The sequence below is a fragment of the Aphelocoma coerulescens genome, chromosome 1A, assembly GCF_041296385.1.
Source record: "Aphelocoma coerulescens isolate FSJ_1873_10779 chromosome 1A, UR_Acoe_1.0, whole genome shotgun sequence".
Taxonomy (NCBI): domain Eukaryota; kingdom Metazoa; phylum Chordata; class Aves; order Passeriformes; family Corvidae; genus Aphelocoma; species Aphelocoma coerulescens.
In genome coordinates this window covers 15,219,480-15,236,359 of record NC_091014.1, presented here as the reverse complement: position 1 = coordinate 15,236,359, position 16,880 = coordinate 15,219,480, and the positions used below count along the sequence as shown (strand labels likewise).

Genomic DNA, 16,880 nt, shown 5'->3' with positions numbered 1-16,880 from the left:
ATATTTGGCTCGGTCGTTTTCCTTTATTCCTCCCTGTCTCTCCTTCCTAACTTGCACAGAAAGTTGTCCTCATTAGGTTACAACTTTGTGGCATTTTCTTAGCAGTTTCTCATGGAAAGATGACTCCAAATTCTGCTTTCTTTGTATTGGTGGGAGGACTACAGGTTGAAATTATTTGCAATCAGTGAAAGAAACCACATTGTTATGCTTTTGTCAGGTGGAAGTTGCTTCAAAGCAGACTGTTCAATATGAAGAAATGTTGCACTATTAAACATTTAGTTTCGAGTTAGGTCAGATACCAAAAGATACGGAGGAGTTGGGTGGGCAGGCAAATTTGAACTTTGGTGATACAAACATTTAATTTTTTTTAAACAAGTCTTGCAACAAGGTGGGGGTCCAGACCCATAATCAGTGGCATAATAAAGAAGTGCATCCTCTCTCAAGGGAAGTGGTTGTTTAGAAGCTTCATGCCCTTCAGCTGGAAGGAATCACTTTTTTTTAGCAGTTTGTCTATGCATTTAAGTCCTGAGCTGATAATACCTCTATTTTTCCCAGCTACTCTTTCTGCCATTTCATTTTGGTATTAAATCCTGCAAAACTGCTCATTGGCATTACTGTGGTGTATCTGTGGAGGTCTGAATTGGTAGAGCATGTAACAGTCATGAGCATGAAGTATCCCCACTGAACTTCAGAGTTTAGTCAACTTCTCAATTCAGACATCTGAGGCCATTCACAAAGCTCTGTTCTGAAGGTATTTTAGGGTGCTTTAAAAAAAAAAGTATCTGTCAAAGTGCATAGAGATCTATATTTCTAGTATTTTAATTTTCATGTGGGGAAGCTGAATTGTGCTGCTGTGTATGTTTAAAAACAATTTAGGTGGCCCTGGTAGAGCTGCTATGCCAACACCTGGGAACACAGCAGCTTTTCGAGCAGCCCTCTGGACAAACATGGAGAAGCTCATGGATCAGATCTGTGCTGCTTGCGGACAGGTACTCTCCAGCTAATTCCCGTTTGTCTTGTCATGCAATTTTGGATATAAGAATTTAGATGTCACTTTCTCTCTTAATAAATTCTTTCCTACAGGTGCAGCATTTGCAGAAAGTATTGGCAAAGAAAAGAGATCCTGTGTCACATGTCTGCTTCATAGAGGAGATAGTTAAGGTAAAGTTTTAATTTAGATGAACATAGTTTAGTAAATCTGTGAAGAAAAATGTGATGAGAAGAGGAGTTTGTTTACAATTTTACAGTTCCATAATTTTTTTTAAATTAAGTTGATGGGAAAGTGTTGAAAGTCAAACTAACATTGAAGGATATATTTGTGGTCTGTGGGTTATATCTTTAGGATGTAAACATGTTCATTTTGTTGTATTTTCTTTTGTTTTCTTTTAAAGGGAGCTGATAAGGCACCACTGTATGGATCATTAATGTCATTCCATAATATGATGTGATTTGAGTAATTAATTAAATCTGTTCGTTTGCATAGGAGAATGTGTCTTCATCTATCATTTTCAGCCATCTGTTTCTCACTTCTTGACAATTTCTCCCTTGAAAAATAATCATGGCTGTTCTTTTGAATACCTATTATTTTCCATTCATTTGCATTATTTTTTATTCATATTTGGAATAATTTGATTAATGGTCTCCTTCAGTGTTAGGAACAGGATTACTGAAACTGTCTCATCTACCTTAGTAAAAGAGAGCAAAAACAAAAGATGTGTTCCTGCTGACATCTCTTTCCAAGTGTATAACTGGATTTTTAATTTACATGGACTTAATATTTGAAGTAACCTGGGGAAGCTCTTCATATGCAAACGTGGTCTTCTCAACGGTGAAAGCAAATAATGAAGGTTAAATACACCCTTTTTCTGTCTCTTAAGCCCATTTCCAGAAGATGTTGCACAGAGCATCACTTTTCTATGAGGCACTTCAAGCTTCTCTTTCTGTGTTCAAACAAACAAACAAAGCCAACCACAACAACAACAAAAAAAAACCAAAACAAAAAATCCCACAACCCCCCTCAAAAAGTTTTGAAACTTTTAGCGTATTTTCTTAATTTAAAAAAGTTTAATCTGGCAAAAAATATCTATTGCTTCCTGGGTGGATCAGCCCTTCAGGGGATCAGCAAGTTTAGGGAGAAACATAGAAACCTGGAGACAGACCAGAAATGCTGAAAGGCTCAGGAAGAGTTGGGATGGAAAGGGAGCTTGGATAAATGATCTCTTGGTGTTCATGAGTGGCTCCCACCCTGTGCCCGTGCTTCTCACTTTCACTCTTCCCTCTTGCAAAACATCACTTGAAAAGGAGTTTTTCACCAACTGAAAAAGGAGCTTTTCCAGTTTTTGAGGTTGATAATTGAGGGAAGCCAAAGAAAATATTTTGTCATCCTGGAGACTAAATGACCAGGGAAAATGAATTTCAGTGGAAGCAGGGTAAGGAAAAACTCATTAGAAAATAAAAGACTTACTGGGTTGTCTTATGCTAAGCATGTTCCATGATCTCTCTGATTACTCTTCCTTCACTTTAAGTTCATATTGCAGGATTGCATCTAAGTGAAAAATTGTATTTCCCAAATAAAATCCATCTATTTACTTCTCCACAGTTATCACTCTTCCAATTACATTGCTGTTTGGTGGATGTTTTGGTGTAGTATAGTGCCAGGCTGGACATTGTCATTCTCAGTGGGGCAGCTAAGGAGGAGTCGTACATCCTTATCACATGTTCTGCTAGCAGAACTCTCTCAGCATGACACAGTACTGCTGATGGCACCGATGCTTTACTTACTCCTTGCCTGAAATGGTTCAGTATGCACAGTGTTTTTCTTGGACATTCTCACAGTTAGACCATTTGTTTCTTGAAAAAGGTGTGGCACCAGGCTGCAGGTGGGTGAGGTCACACCAAAGAGTAGAACTGTTGTTCAGACAAAACCAGACAAGTACTGCATGCTGCTGAAATTCAGGAGCATATGTACAGATGGCTGTAGGGGAGAGTATGAATTGTTTTAGATAAGAAATTGGTGTTTTGCCATTTGCTAATGAAGATTCCATCTCGTATTAAACCAAACTGAAACGTGCTTTCTTCAGCAAGTGTTCTGGAGGGGAAGAGAAGTTGGATTTTCTTTATTGTATTCAATTTCATTAATAAACTGAGCAAATGAACAAAACAAGCTGAAGGTACTAACATTGTACCCATTTGCTAGAGCAGCATGCCCACTCCAGAAGATAGGAAAACGAATCATCCACTCTACAGTCTGTGCACTAATTACTGTTACTGATGTCAACATTATTATTATAGTCATCTTCTGCAGCAGCTGCAGTACCACTTTGCCTGTCCATCTGCTTCCTTGTTTTGATTACTGCAGTGCAAGTATCATCCTAGGAAGCATAAGAGAGGAGGAGACCCAGCCTTTTTAAAGCACAAGTCCTTTAATAGCAAGGAAGCTACTTGCCTTTTTTTTTTTTAAGTCATCATTCCCTTTTTCCATTGGGGATTTTTTGTGTCTTTCTCTTCACAGATAGCACAGCCTGCAGTTTTTCTAATTTTGTATTATGATCTCAAACATGTGCTTTCCGCTTTCTTGTTACCTGTTACCATAATATTTAGTAGTGTTGTATCATGTTGTATCCAAAAATGTAGTTTTAAAAGCACTAGCTAATTAATTAAAGGATTCACAAAAACTCTCTTTTTTTAAAAAAAACAAAGGAAACAAAACCTGACAGATGAAGAAACTAAGGTACAGAACTTGGAAGATTTTAAATACTGCCGTTCAGCAAGAGGGCAACAACAACACCTGCATCTTTTCTATCCTATGGTTTCTCCTACAGAATTCCCTTCCAATTTTTACCAGCTTTAGATGTGGCCAAGAGTTAAGTAAAAGACTCAGGCTTACATGAGGATCAAGGAAGAATCTGGAGATTAAATTTATACTGCACATTTTTTCACTCCTTCCCTTTGCAGATCTAGATTTTGGTATTTTTCCTTTGTCACAATATGAAATTAATGCAATCTTGAAAAGAAATTATGCACTCATAGTACCTTCTAAAAGCTTCATTTCATACTAGTCATGAACTATAGATTCATTATTAATTTTTACACATTTAAATTACAGATTTAATTTTTTAACAAATCTATGAACTATTTAAAGGAGAAATATGATTGAATGGACATTTTGTGGGTTTTATGTAAGAAAAAAAGGCCTTTAATGACTAGATTTTAGTTGAAGAGTGCTAAAAGAATTCAGAACTCATGGAGTTCTGATTTCTAGTTTTGGGGAAAATGAATAGAGCTTTCATTGCACACATTTTTTAAAAGGTAGGGTTAATGCTGTCATAATGTTAAGAGTAAAAATTAAAATTACAAATAAGATTTAAATAATCTAAATTTGATATTTTTGTTCACCTAATGACTGGTTATTTATATCGCTTCTTTCAATTGCTTCATTCACTTTCAGAGAGCTAATAAGTTACTTCAGTTTATTCTGCTTTATTGCTTCTCTCTTTTAATGTGTAGTGACTAATCCTTCCTCAGCTGTTGTAATGCCTAAACTACAATTGACTTCAGTGTAAATCACAGCAGAACATATTCTGTGACAGCCACCTTCCTAATTAGAGATAAGAGTCCTTCTTAGCCCCTTGTAAAAGAGTTGAAAATGATCTTTGCTCCTCATCTATTTTGGGTCCTTCACTCCTACATAGGCGTCAAGGAGCAGTTCTGCAAAGAGAAAAGCAGCCTGAAAAGCAGCAAATCATTTTTAGTGGTGGTTTGGGGTGGTCAGTAGAAAGGATGAGCTGGGGTCTCTCTGCTGGGCAGAAAGGTACAGGCAGATCTGCCCTTGCTCGCCTTTGGCTGTCCTGTTTGTAACCAAGGCACATCACAAACCCTGTCGTTTATGTAAGCCTCCGGGTAAAAAAGTGAGCTGAGAGTTGTAGGGAGTGTTATTATGTACTTTGTGGAGGGCTCTTATCATTGCTGCTGATGATGAATGTTTGGTGAGTAAGCAGGCTTTTTTCCTGAGTTGTCAACACTGGCAATATGAGGTGTTAACGACACAGAAAGAAATGTCCTCAGCATTACATAAGATAAAGAAAATAAATGGAAAATATAGATATTTATTGACAGAGTCTACTTATATTTCACCTTCTTATTTCTCCTCCCTGTCCAAACTTGTTAAAAAATGTTGCTGCTTTGAAATAATTCACATCTATCATCACATATTCACATTCAGTTGACCCAATTAAAAAATAATCCCAAGTGGAAAAAATTGAAAAATAATCTAATTATTGTCTTCTGTGAATTCAGAAAATAGTATGGTTTTCACCAATTATTACAAGTATATGATTTATTTTTCAGTATTTTTTGTAGAAGCAGAATTTGATTACTTGCACGTCATTTCTGTGATTTCTGTTTGTTATTTAAGCAATAATGAGGTACTTTGTGAAGATCTAAACACAGGTGGATGAGCAGGTTTTTGGTTCCCAAAATATTGAAGACGCTCTTTGTTTCAGATCTACAAATTGCCCTGCTGAATTCACTTGCAGGATTTTTGAGAACTCTTAAAGAGCGAAAAAGATCATATCAGTTAGAAGTCCCAATTCTCATTTTGGATGGATCTGTGTGCCCAGACAGCCATTCTAAAAGTAATTTGATTCTAATTCACATGGGAGGGTCAGAGCCTGTGCAATGGTTTTCTAATGACACTACGATTTCTCTAGAACTTTAATTCTGTTTCTCTGACAGAAATGTGCAGCTGTGAAGAAAAGGGATGATGTGGAGGTGGTGTGGGTTAGTAGGTAATAATGACCTTTGTTCTTTTTCACTTCTGGTTTGGTGGTGTTTGTGCAAATTGCAGATCAGTGATGACTGAAAATTATTAAGTCAGTTGGTTTTTAGTCAGCTTGCCATTGGAAAAGAAATACATTTACCAGAAGTGCTGCCTTTTATCATCATTCTTGTCAATCTTACCTTAACAGCTCCAGGCTGAGTGGACATGGTAACAAACCACCCTTTCATCCTTGGAGGGGATATGGAGTAGTCAAGGTGAAAGCATAGTTTGAATTGAAGCTGCACATACTAAATCATTTCTCTGGGTAGAGGAAAGCTGTCAAATCCCTGGGGTAGTTACTGGCTTTTGAATACTAAGTTCATTTATTTTCAGTTGATGCATATCTTGCAGGAATATGGAAAGATTAATTAATGTTTTAAGTAGTTTTGAAGATATAGGACACTGTTTAATACCTAAGTACTTTTCTTCCTTACAAGTTGGTTTTTCTGAGGAATCGCTTAAGAATTCCAGTATTCTATGGAATGCAGAGTCTTAACTTTATATTCTAGTCAAGAAGGTTTTCAAAAAAAAAGCAAACCAGCTTTTGTTTCATTACCTGCATAAAGAGACCTTTTTAAAATGTTGCACTACTGCTGGAAGTCTAGAAACTATTACACCTTGGATATAAACTGATCAACCCAGTGTAATGAAATTCTGTGCCCTGCAGTAAAACAAAAAAATCAAGGTCATTTTTAAACCACAGTGTCATTTATTGACATCTCTGCACCTGTAATGTATAATGTAAACAACATTAGAAATTTAAATTCACTCTTATTTTAAGAAATTTAATCCTGACTACTTTAAGGATATAGAAAAGGGTTATTGAAAATACGCTCAGAATTTGTCTTTTCTTTACTGATTAATTACACTACTGAGGATGATGGCTTTTTGTTCACAGTCTAACATTTGGCAATTGTGTTGCTATAGAAATAGTGCAAATAGATTTCCTTATTTCTGTCCCATAAGATCTTGCCGTACGAAATTGTTAAATCATTTGCATTGTTGCTTTATTGGTGGAAAAAATATTTAGACTGTCCTTTAAATGTCTTCTGTTTTTAGAGCAACATTCGCAAGTCCCGCATTTCTCCATGGCAGAGCGTTTGATTACAGATAGAAAACACTGTATGTATTAGTATGCAAAGCCTGATTTCAGGAGCCTGCAGCAACTGGCTGCATGGTAATATTCACTATATTGTTTTACATTTCAAAGAGGCTTCACAATAAAGATGCTTTTCACATTCTACTCAAAGTATCAAAATTTCTACAGGGAAAAATAAGTTGGAAGTGGTTGTCATGAAGTAGGAGCCAGTTTAGAATCAGTGGGTCAGATTTATTATTTGAATGTTAAAATAGCTATTTTAGACACACACAAATATGATAATTCACAGATGGGAAATGATACTCATTAAGTTCTAAATTTACAGTGTAGAGGAAATAGAGACATTTGTAAAAATAAATATATGTCCTTTCAGCATCTTCTTACATTCTTGTCTAATACTGAAGAAGGGGGGTACTTTTATTGTCATTCCTTGAGAGATACCTTGATGATGCTTAATGTCAGATACTAAATAGTTATATTAAGAACAGAGCTAAAGAGATTTAATTTCATTTCAGTAATAGCAAAGTTAATCAGTAGTTCGATATGGGTTTTTAAAATTAGGTAAAGTGTTTTTATGTTTGAGGAGACTTGAAATCAGTTTTCCAGGCTTTAGCATTAATATTATTGTATAGTAACAGTGAATACAGATCTTCTAATATCTTCCCTCTGATGTTACTGGTACTCAGCCCACTATTGTTCAGTGATTTATTAACTTATTAGGAGCTGTTAGTGAAAATGGGTTATATTTTTTGAACTGGGAAAACAAATCGTTTTCATGTGAGTGAGAAGGGGTTTAGCACATTAATTATGTCAGTCCCTAGTTTTTTCTATAATCTTGCAAGCAGGCAACACTGAATCTAAATTTCAAATCTATGCAGTCAATGCATCAATCTGAGTAATAGTGTTGCTTCACACTGTTAACAAGTCTGCTTATGTGCTGTAATACCATGCACTAAAGATAAAAGGACTACTGAAAAAAAAAATTAATAGACAAGTATAAATTCCCCCACACCCATTCATTCCATACCAGTAAAAGAATACTGATCTAAATCCATTCCTTGCCACTCGTCACTGCATAGAAGATGATTGAGTCTACAGGCTCTCCCAGTTGCACTGTGTTCTGAAACTCAGCTTTTTATCAAAGTGGGGTTAATCATGAATGGCCCAGCTGAATGGCCAGGCCCAGAAAGTGGTGATCAGTGGTGCAGAGTCTAGCAGCAGGTCAGTGGTGTGCCCGCCTCAAGGGGTCAATACGAGGTCCAGTCCTGTTTTAAGATCTTCATTAGTCATCTGGATGATGGGCCAGAGTGTACCCTCAGCAGGTTTGCTGATGACACAAAACTGGGAATAGTGGCTGATGTTCCAGAGGGTCATACTGGCATCAAGAGGCACCTCAAGAGACTGGAGGAATGATCTGACCAGAACCTCGTGGAGTTCCTGGGACAGAGAGCAGGATGAACTATCACTGTCCAAATGTCTCCTGGCACTGGCATTAGGCAGTGTTATTAAGCTGCACCAGGGGAAGTTTAGGCTGGACACTGAGAAAAAGTTCCTCACAGGAAAAGTGATTGGGCATTGGAGAGGGGTGCCCAGGGAGGTGGTGGCGTAACAGTCCCTGGAGGTGTTTGAAAAGACTGGATATGGCACTCAGTTCCATGGTTCAGTTGACAAGGTGGTAGGTCATAGGGTGGACTTGATGATCTCAAAGGTCTTTTCCAACCTAGTTAATTCTGTGATTCTATTATAGAATCTTAAATGTTTTATCTAAAACCTGCTCTATTATGGGAAAGTTGCGCAGTGTTACTGTTTGTGCTGAGTATTGACAATAGTGACTTTATAGTAATAGTTGAAATGAAATAGTTATATAAAGTGAAAGTATTTTTAGTGCATTACTGGTTATGGCCCTGATTCAGCAAAGCACTTAAGCATATTTTTAATTTCACATAAGTAAGATATATAATGGAAGTCAAACAAACTACCTGCATCTATTATTTTAATAAAGATAAACTTTGTCCAGTTCACATACACAATAAAGTGAGCCTACTGTTGAAAAAATGCATCGTCATTTGTGGTCTAGCCTGCTGGACATACTTTGTCTGATTTATGGGTATCATTTTCATGAAAAGTAATTCCTGTGTGAATACTATGTGTGACTGAGTAGCAAATTTTTGGACAGTATGAAAAAGGGGAAAATTACAGTGGCTGGGCCAGAGTGCAGTCTGATTGTTGTGTTTTTCTATTTTACTCTGCACAGATGCAAGTGGGTTACCTAGAAATAACATTCTTAAAAGTAGCTAAGTGTTTATAGTCCATATGTCTGTCAAAAGTATCTTTCCATTCCCCTGGTTGTGGCCAGCTGTCCAGCAGGTGAGAATGACAGAGGGTTGCCCTAATTTATGTTACTGGGCAGTTGTTCAGTTCATTCTGAAAATAAAGAATTAACAAGAGGAAGACAGATCTAAACTGTCTTGCACTGCATAAAGGATTGCATAGGGGCTACTAAATCATGTAAGTGCCTGTTCAGCTGTTCGGTTTTGGGGAATAAAGTGGTCACTGGTCACACGAACAAGAGCGACAGTATTTTTAATTCACAGTTTTTGTTGTTAGATATTAGTTTATGTAAGTGTGCTTTAGGCATAGGAGCATTTTCACAACAGATTTTTATTAGAAAATAGCCATTTCTTTGGCTGATCTTACTTCCCCACCATTTTGTAGTGGTACAAAGTATGATTTATGTTCAGATTTCCTGTGTGCTGTGAGATCAAAATAAAGTTGCGAACAGACAGTACCATTAATTCAAAAGTTGCTGAGTGAAATGGATCTGGTTTGGGGGGAAAGTTCTGTTTTGCCATTATAGTCTTACAATTGCTTGCAATTAATGTTCTTAGATTTAATTTGGTTATATTTCATGATGGAGAAAATATGTATATGTCAACCTGAATCTTGCCTACCATGAGTTTTAAATGCCATCAATTACAGTTAAGATTCTTTTGTTGAAGAAAGAATGTATCGCATGACAAGAGGAAATAACATTATATTTTATGCTAATGTGCAATAATTTCCTTCTGGGAGACTTTCAATTATGTACGGATGTTTTATGTAGGCTTTCTATGTACGCAGTATGCACCTGAGACAGCTTTGTGCCAGATAACAACGCCTCAGCTTCCAAAGGTTTATGTGTTCTCTGTGTTGTTAAACACATACTCGGGAGGGGGGCAGTATGACAGAACGGTGACCTTTTTCCAGTGTTGTTGGTTATGGCATAGGAAGCTGTTGGAAAATGATTGCTACAGAGCTGAAAAGATAATCGGATGCAGTTCATTACTCATCTTGTCAGCTGCTCCTGCTACAAGGGATTGTATCACAAGATGTTAATCTGCTTGTGACTAGATTTCAAAGCAAGCATTTTTATTTTGGAGGGGGTGTAACTAATTTAACATCTTTCAATTTTATTTCATTTTCAGAAGCAAGAGAAATTGAAAATTCCTGATTTAAAGTCTCAGAATATTAATTGATAGAAATATTAGTACATCCTTCTGGGTTATTTTACAAATACATGATGATATACTGCAAAAAGCTATTTAATTGCAGAAGTTGTTCTTTTTAAGATAATTATGAAGCAGTGTATTCCTTGAATAGTGGAAGTTAGTCTGCTAGCACACTTCAATGTGTTCTGCAAGACAACAAGCATTAGACACAAGACAGCTTTGGACCAAAAGAGTCCTATCTACACATTGAATCACGAATGTGGATGTACCCAATGCTCCCATACATTGTCTACAACTGAGGATATTTGGTATAAGTGTAGAGGAGGACTATATTCATTATTTACAGATGGGAAGATGACAAGAAGGTAATTTTAGCTAGCTGATTTTAGTTTTCTGAAAGCGAAAGGCCCGAAAGAGCAGTTACTTTCTGATACTGTCGGTTGCTGCTCACAATGCTGCATATGAGGCATAGGGGAAGGCTTATAAACTTTCCATTACGTTAAGATAATCCAGTAGATTTGCTGTGTACATTTCAGGCAAGCAGAACTGCCTTCTCGTCTTCCATATTCATCCTGCCTATCTTTTTCAGTCCTTGAAGAAGTTGTCCGGTACAAGGGACATTCCTTTAATTTCCTGCTAAGGTGGAGAAAAACACTCCTTTTGCTACCCTTTCTGCGTCATTTTCTAGTATTGATTATTGTCAAATGGAATTGCACATCACATTTTAAGCAGTTAAATTATAATTCTCATACAGGCATAGATCTAATCCTTATTAGAACACATTATTTAAAAAACAAGCAGTGAGAGTCTTAAATGTACTTTAAAAAGTAGTATATTGAATTAATATGTAAGCAAAAGAAATTACAGATTTAAACAAAATAAATTGTTTCTGGATGGTCATGGTTGCATATGGCACTTCTTACTCCCTCAGGAGTACCTAATGCTAATGCCTTGCTGTATTCTAGTTTTGGTAGCTACAGTCCACCCACTTAAATACCCCCTGGTGTATGCGTAGGCAACAGTATTCTCTAGTTCCTGCCACAAATGCTCTTATATGGTCTTCTCTGTGCTATTAATCAGCAGCTATATTTCACCTCCAGAGAGACTGCATCTCAGCACTGGACAAACTGAAATCTCGTATCATGTGTTATAGAAGCAACCAGCACTCTGTAGATAGTGATTTTAGTTGGTTTGAAACCAGGGCATTTATTTTTTCCCCCTAAACATTTTTGACTGAGTAGTCAGTCAGTATGAAATGTTACATGACTTTTCCACGTAGCTTTTCCCTTCTGCCTCTCCTCATACATAATAGAGTTGGCTAGCTGAGCATGAGGGCCTTCTTCACTACAAAATTCTGATCCAGCTAATGAACACCATTTTCCCAGGTCAGAAGACACAAGATAATGAGCAGAGGCTAATTGGTATGGGTGTGGCTATCTATGCATGAGAACATATGTATGTATGTCTGAATTTATATTATATATGTATATAGAGATACATAGAAAAGTTACGTATTTCCACACGTATGTCATCACACCTATGTTACTGTTACTTGTCACCATGTTGAATCTGACAGTTAGGATAGGAATGTTGATGTGCAGGGCACATGGCTGTTTGTTTTCTGGACCCTTTAATCACTGTGTTTTCTGCTGAGACTGTGACAGAGATGTAGATGGTGATTACAGTAATGAAAAAAAGTTGTTTGAAAGTGCTTTGTAAGTATTTTTCCACCTCCATTAGATTATGTAGAATTTGAATTGAGTTACCATGCTCAATAGGAAACCATTGTTCCAGGTTGGAATAGAGAATATGAAAACCGATTAATTTATACTTGATGTGAAAGGCCATTTGTTTTATTGTAGTCTTCATGTTCTAAATTTGAAACTGTGAAATAAAGAATTAAGTAATTTCACATTTATGCTATAGCAATAAATCTACCGAGATTTTATGCAGTGAACCTTCTGAATAATTTTCTGATATTCTAATTTTACTTTGCCCATTTATGAAAGTCAAGTACAATTTTACAGAAAATACAAACATAGCTATAAAATAAATTACTTCAGTTTCTAAATCCATCATTGTCCTCAAGCAGTCAAAAATGAGATTCTGTAATCCCAGTTTATTTTAGCATTCAGTGTTAATTACCATACATTTTGAGTCCAACAGCATAAAAGATGTTCTCTCTCAATTCTTAACACATGACCCATACACTTTATCCTTCTTTATCTTTAGTGATAAGGAGTAGAGTTGGATGAATTCCTCATCTAATTGTAGAGTTTATGGTGATAATCCTATTTTTTATCACTACTTTTAGCTGTATCAGTATACCTTTAACTGATTTTCAGGTTTATATTAATTCTTTAAGATGATTTTTTTTTAACTGAAACTTGAGCTTGAACTTGCACTCTTTTAATGAACAGATCTTCAAGAGGGATGCAGCGGTACATCTTAATGAATGACATTCTAAACACCTTCATTTCTTTGCCTGTTATTGCCACTGCAAGTGAAAAGAGAGCATTTTTTTTCCTTTATCATCTTCAGTAGAAGTAATTCATTTTGGAGTAGCCATACTTTTAAATATAATAGATTATCTCCACCTTTTTGTGGTACTGCTGGGCAGTGCAGAAGATGAACTGACTTTTTTTTTCTTTTCTGATTATCATTCCTATACTGATTTTGTCCAACTGGTTAATGTAGCAGTAGGGTCAGTGGATGACATACACCATACACAGAAGAAAACCATTCTGTTCAGAGCGGGTTTTCTCTTCCCATGACAACACTGAACAGTCTTCCAAGTATCTAACAAGCAGGCAGGACAGGATACTCATCCTCATCTCCTGGAATTTTTTTTCTACCTCAAGCACACAGACAGGGATCAAAAATCACGCTTTAATGCTTGATCCTAAGTGCCAGATGTTGGGGGCAGTAGGGAAGTAGCCTGCCTCTGCCTACCTGTCCTTTGGTGTGCTCCCTTGTTTCCACTTCCACTTCTGCCCTGCTGGCACCAGGCAGCTGTGAGGTTCACTGTATTTTCATGTGTTTTATGTTTTTGGGAACTGGAGCTGCTCTGTGTGCAGCACACAGTGGGTTTAATCCCTGGTCGGAGTTTTCATGGTAATGGCAGTAAATAATTGCTGTGGTGTAGCTAGCACGAGAACTCCCATGGAATGGGAAGGTCACTGCAGTGCAAAGAGCTTTTCTAGCACATCTCCTGAGGTGTGGCTGCTTCGGGCTGCTCTCACACCCCTAGAGAGCTGGGAGCATTTCTCTCAGACTTGGAGGAAAATATTTCATTTGAGACAAGACTGAAGCTTTTATTTTTTTTTTCTCCAATGCTTTTTCTAGCTCTAAACCTGAGGGAAATTTCTCAGATTTCACTTACTTTGCTTTTATTCCCAGTGATGAGGAGCAGCTTTGACTGGAAGCATTTGCATTGTTTGAGATTCTTTGAAAAGGATATGTTTTGAAACTTGTATTCCTTTTGTCCCTTGTTCTCAGGATGGCCAGTCTGATATTTTGTACAAATTTTGGACTGCAGTAACCCAGACACTTTCCTCTCAGTTTCAGTCAGCAACAGACTGTAAGTATTCAGCATAAATGATTTGTAATGTGTTCTGTAATTATTTTGAATTTTGCTTTTCAGTAAGCCCTTTGCTTGGTATCTCCTCTACCAGAACTATAGCAGTGGTTCACTCAGTACAAGGTCTGTGTGTTTGAAACTTCTGGGTTTGTAACCCGACAGGATCCTCCTAAACTAGGTTTGAATTTTCAGAAAGAAATATTTTCTGTTTCATTAAATAGTTATCTAATAACAAAAAGTATTTTTAGAACTGTATGTGGAGGTAAAAATGTTTGGAATAGTACATTTACACTTCCTAAAGCAAGTAGGTTTGCCAAATTCAAAATCAGTAGTTTGATTTTAAAGATAAATTCTTAGTCTTTTCTTGTTAAACACTGATTGGTTGTAAAAATCAGATTTCAGCAATTTTTTGGATACCGTTATAAACAGGATTTTAGTTACTTCAAAATTGTCTTCTATAAATACAGATAATCAGCTGGTGTTCTGACTATACATAATTTTCTCTGCATGTGTAATACGTAAATAGCAGATACAATCAAGGAATATTAAATATAAATAATGTGTTAACATAAGGCAGTTCTATTACCAGAACATGCTAATGCAGCATGCAGTTGGATCATAGGTGAGTTTGGTACTTTCATAAAAGTGTCTTTCACGTTTGCATAGAGTGTTTAAAGTTAATCTTTTGCACATAGAGGTGAAGTGCATAAGATGTGCATTTATCTTTGTGATCTCAGCTATTGCACTGGCTCTTCAAAATTTGGTCCTTCCAGGCTTTATAGCAGCAGTATAATTTTGAGGAACTAGCTGGTGGATTCATGTTCAGTGGTTGCTAAGTAACGAGATGATCCCAAAAGAAAATGTATGCATCTTGTGTTAAAACATATTAATTTTACTGTTTGCCTTATGCATTGCTTCAAGAGCAGTATGTACATACCCTGAGCCTCCTGTGTTCAAACTGAACACGTGCTAGCTGTTCTCAGCACTCAGTTTTAAGATTGTAAAATTATGACATCAGTTAATGGCACCAACCAACACTGCAGAACTGAGGGAACTCTTACATTTTGTCAGCTGTACTTTTTCGAACAGCTATTCAAAACTATTTTATTACTTGCAGTTTTTAATAATGTGTTTATATAAACATTTATGGGGGTTTTCAATGTGAACGATGTTTTTATTTTGATACAGCTAAGTTTTGGGGAGATAATGTTTACAGTAAGCAAATTTTTTCATTTAAGTGAGGCATCTACATGAGAATGTTCATTTTTAACATAAATTTCTGGTGACTGAATCTATTGACATCAGTCAGATTCTGGATCATCTATATCAGAGGAAGATGAGATATCAGAAAAATAGTGTAAAATAGGGATTTATGGCAGTTTACAAGGTTTGATATTAGATCATGATCTGCTTTTGTGAGGTTGGGATCATCTTTGTAAACATAGCTTCGTTGCCTACAATAACTCTGTGTTTGATAATAAATGTGAATCCTCCAGTATTCAAAATTAGTATATATTTGAGTTGAAAGCACAGGCTGGGTGAAATGGGGCAGATGTCTGGAACCTGAAAAACCTAGGAATGAATGGAACAGTGTTAATCTCCTAATGTAATGGGAAATCTATAGAGTATGAGTGATGTTAGATCAAGATTAACAGTTGCTAAAGCAGTTGTACATTTGTTTCATTTCCTGTTACTTGTGGCAAGCCTTTCTAGCCTGAAAATAATGCTTCTTTTTCTGCTGGCTTTGTCATTCTTTGACAAGTTTAGGAATTGCATATTAAGTACCTTGTTTTAAGAAGTGTACATAAAGGCATATGCTTCCCCCATTACCTTTCTGAAGACTTTGGTTCATAGGAGTTATCTTTGTCTGTTTTAAATTGTTATCTTCAAGGTTGCACAGCCCCACACTTTTCCTCCATCAAGATATTGTTAGCAAATCTATAGATTTAGAGAGTTCCAATTGTACTTTGGCCTTAAATGAATGATGATAATAATTAAGTTTGATACCAAACATTTACTGTACAAAATAAAAAAAGCTTTTCATATCCAGTCTTCCAGTTGTGGGTTTTATACTGGTGCTTTAGATCCTCTGTCAAGTGCATTTAATATTATAGTTATGTCACTTCAAAATTAATTATGAATATTACATTATTAATATTAAACTTAGGATAGCATTGTTTATATGAATAAAAATATTAGTTTGAACTTAGCATTGTGTATTGCTGACTTCTTTATTTTGCAGCCTCTATGTTTTTGAAACAAGCATTTGAAGGAGAATACCCTAAATTACTGAGGCTTTATAATGACTTGTGGAAGCGCCTCCAACAATACAGTCAAAATATTCAGAGGAATTTTAACAAAAATGGAACTACTGATCTTTTTGCTGAACTACAACAAATGGAAGAAGATGCACAGGACATATTCATGCAAAAAAATGAAGATTATGAGTACGTATTAAGAACTGTAAGACTATAAAATATAAATCTTTGCAAACTGTAAGAAAACAGAATATTTTTGTAAACTTACTGTTATTCAAATTGTCACTGTGGGAGAATTTTTAAGACTTTTTTTCCCGTCTTGCAGTTACTGCTCTAATGCTATTTTAGAGCTGCAGGCTTTTCATTAGGCTATATATCTAATGGTGTTGGGTTGTCTTGTCTTTCATAAAGCCTCTGACTTTTGAACAAGTTCTATCTTTTTGTCTCTTTGAGTGAAAAGAGTAGGAGAATGCTGAAAATTCAGTTTTGTATGCATTGTGATTACAGCAGTAGCTTTTTCCTAATGACACTGCAATCATTTGAGTGTGACAAATGCTCAGTTGTTATGATTCACAGTTTTTAGTTTTTGCATCATAGAAGAAACATGATCTACGTGATATGAGAAAGATCAAATTGA

At 36.2% G+C, this 16,880-nt stretch overlaps 1 protein-coding gene across 2 annotated transcripts in view; it reads left to right on the top strand.

The window, feature by feature from the left end:
• The window catches only part of COG5 (component of oligomeric golgi complex 5), a 182,987-nt gene that overhangs the window by 120,598 nt on the left and 45,509 nt on the right, over window positions 1-16,880 (top strand). For both annotated transcript variants that reach the window (XM_068994824.1, XM_068994815.1), the window contains exons 9-12: window positions 877-989; window positions 1,084-1,161; window positions 13,904-13,985; window positions 16,228-16,432. In XM_068994824.1, the coding sequence (XP_068850925.1) occupies window positions 877-989; window positions 1,084-1,161; window positions 13,904-13,985; window positions 16,228-16,432 (478 nt within the window). The remainder of the gene's footprint in view (window positions 1-876; window positions 990-1,083; window positions 1,162-13,903; window positions 13,986-16,227; window positions 16,433-16,880) is intronic.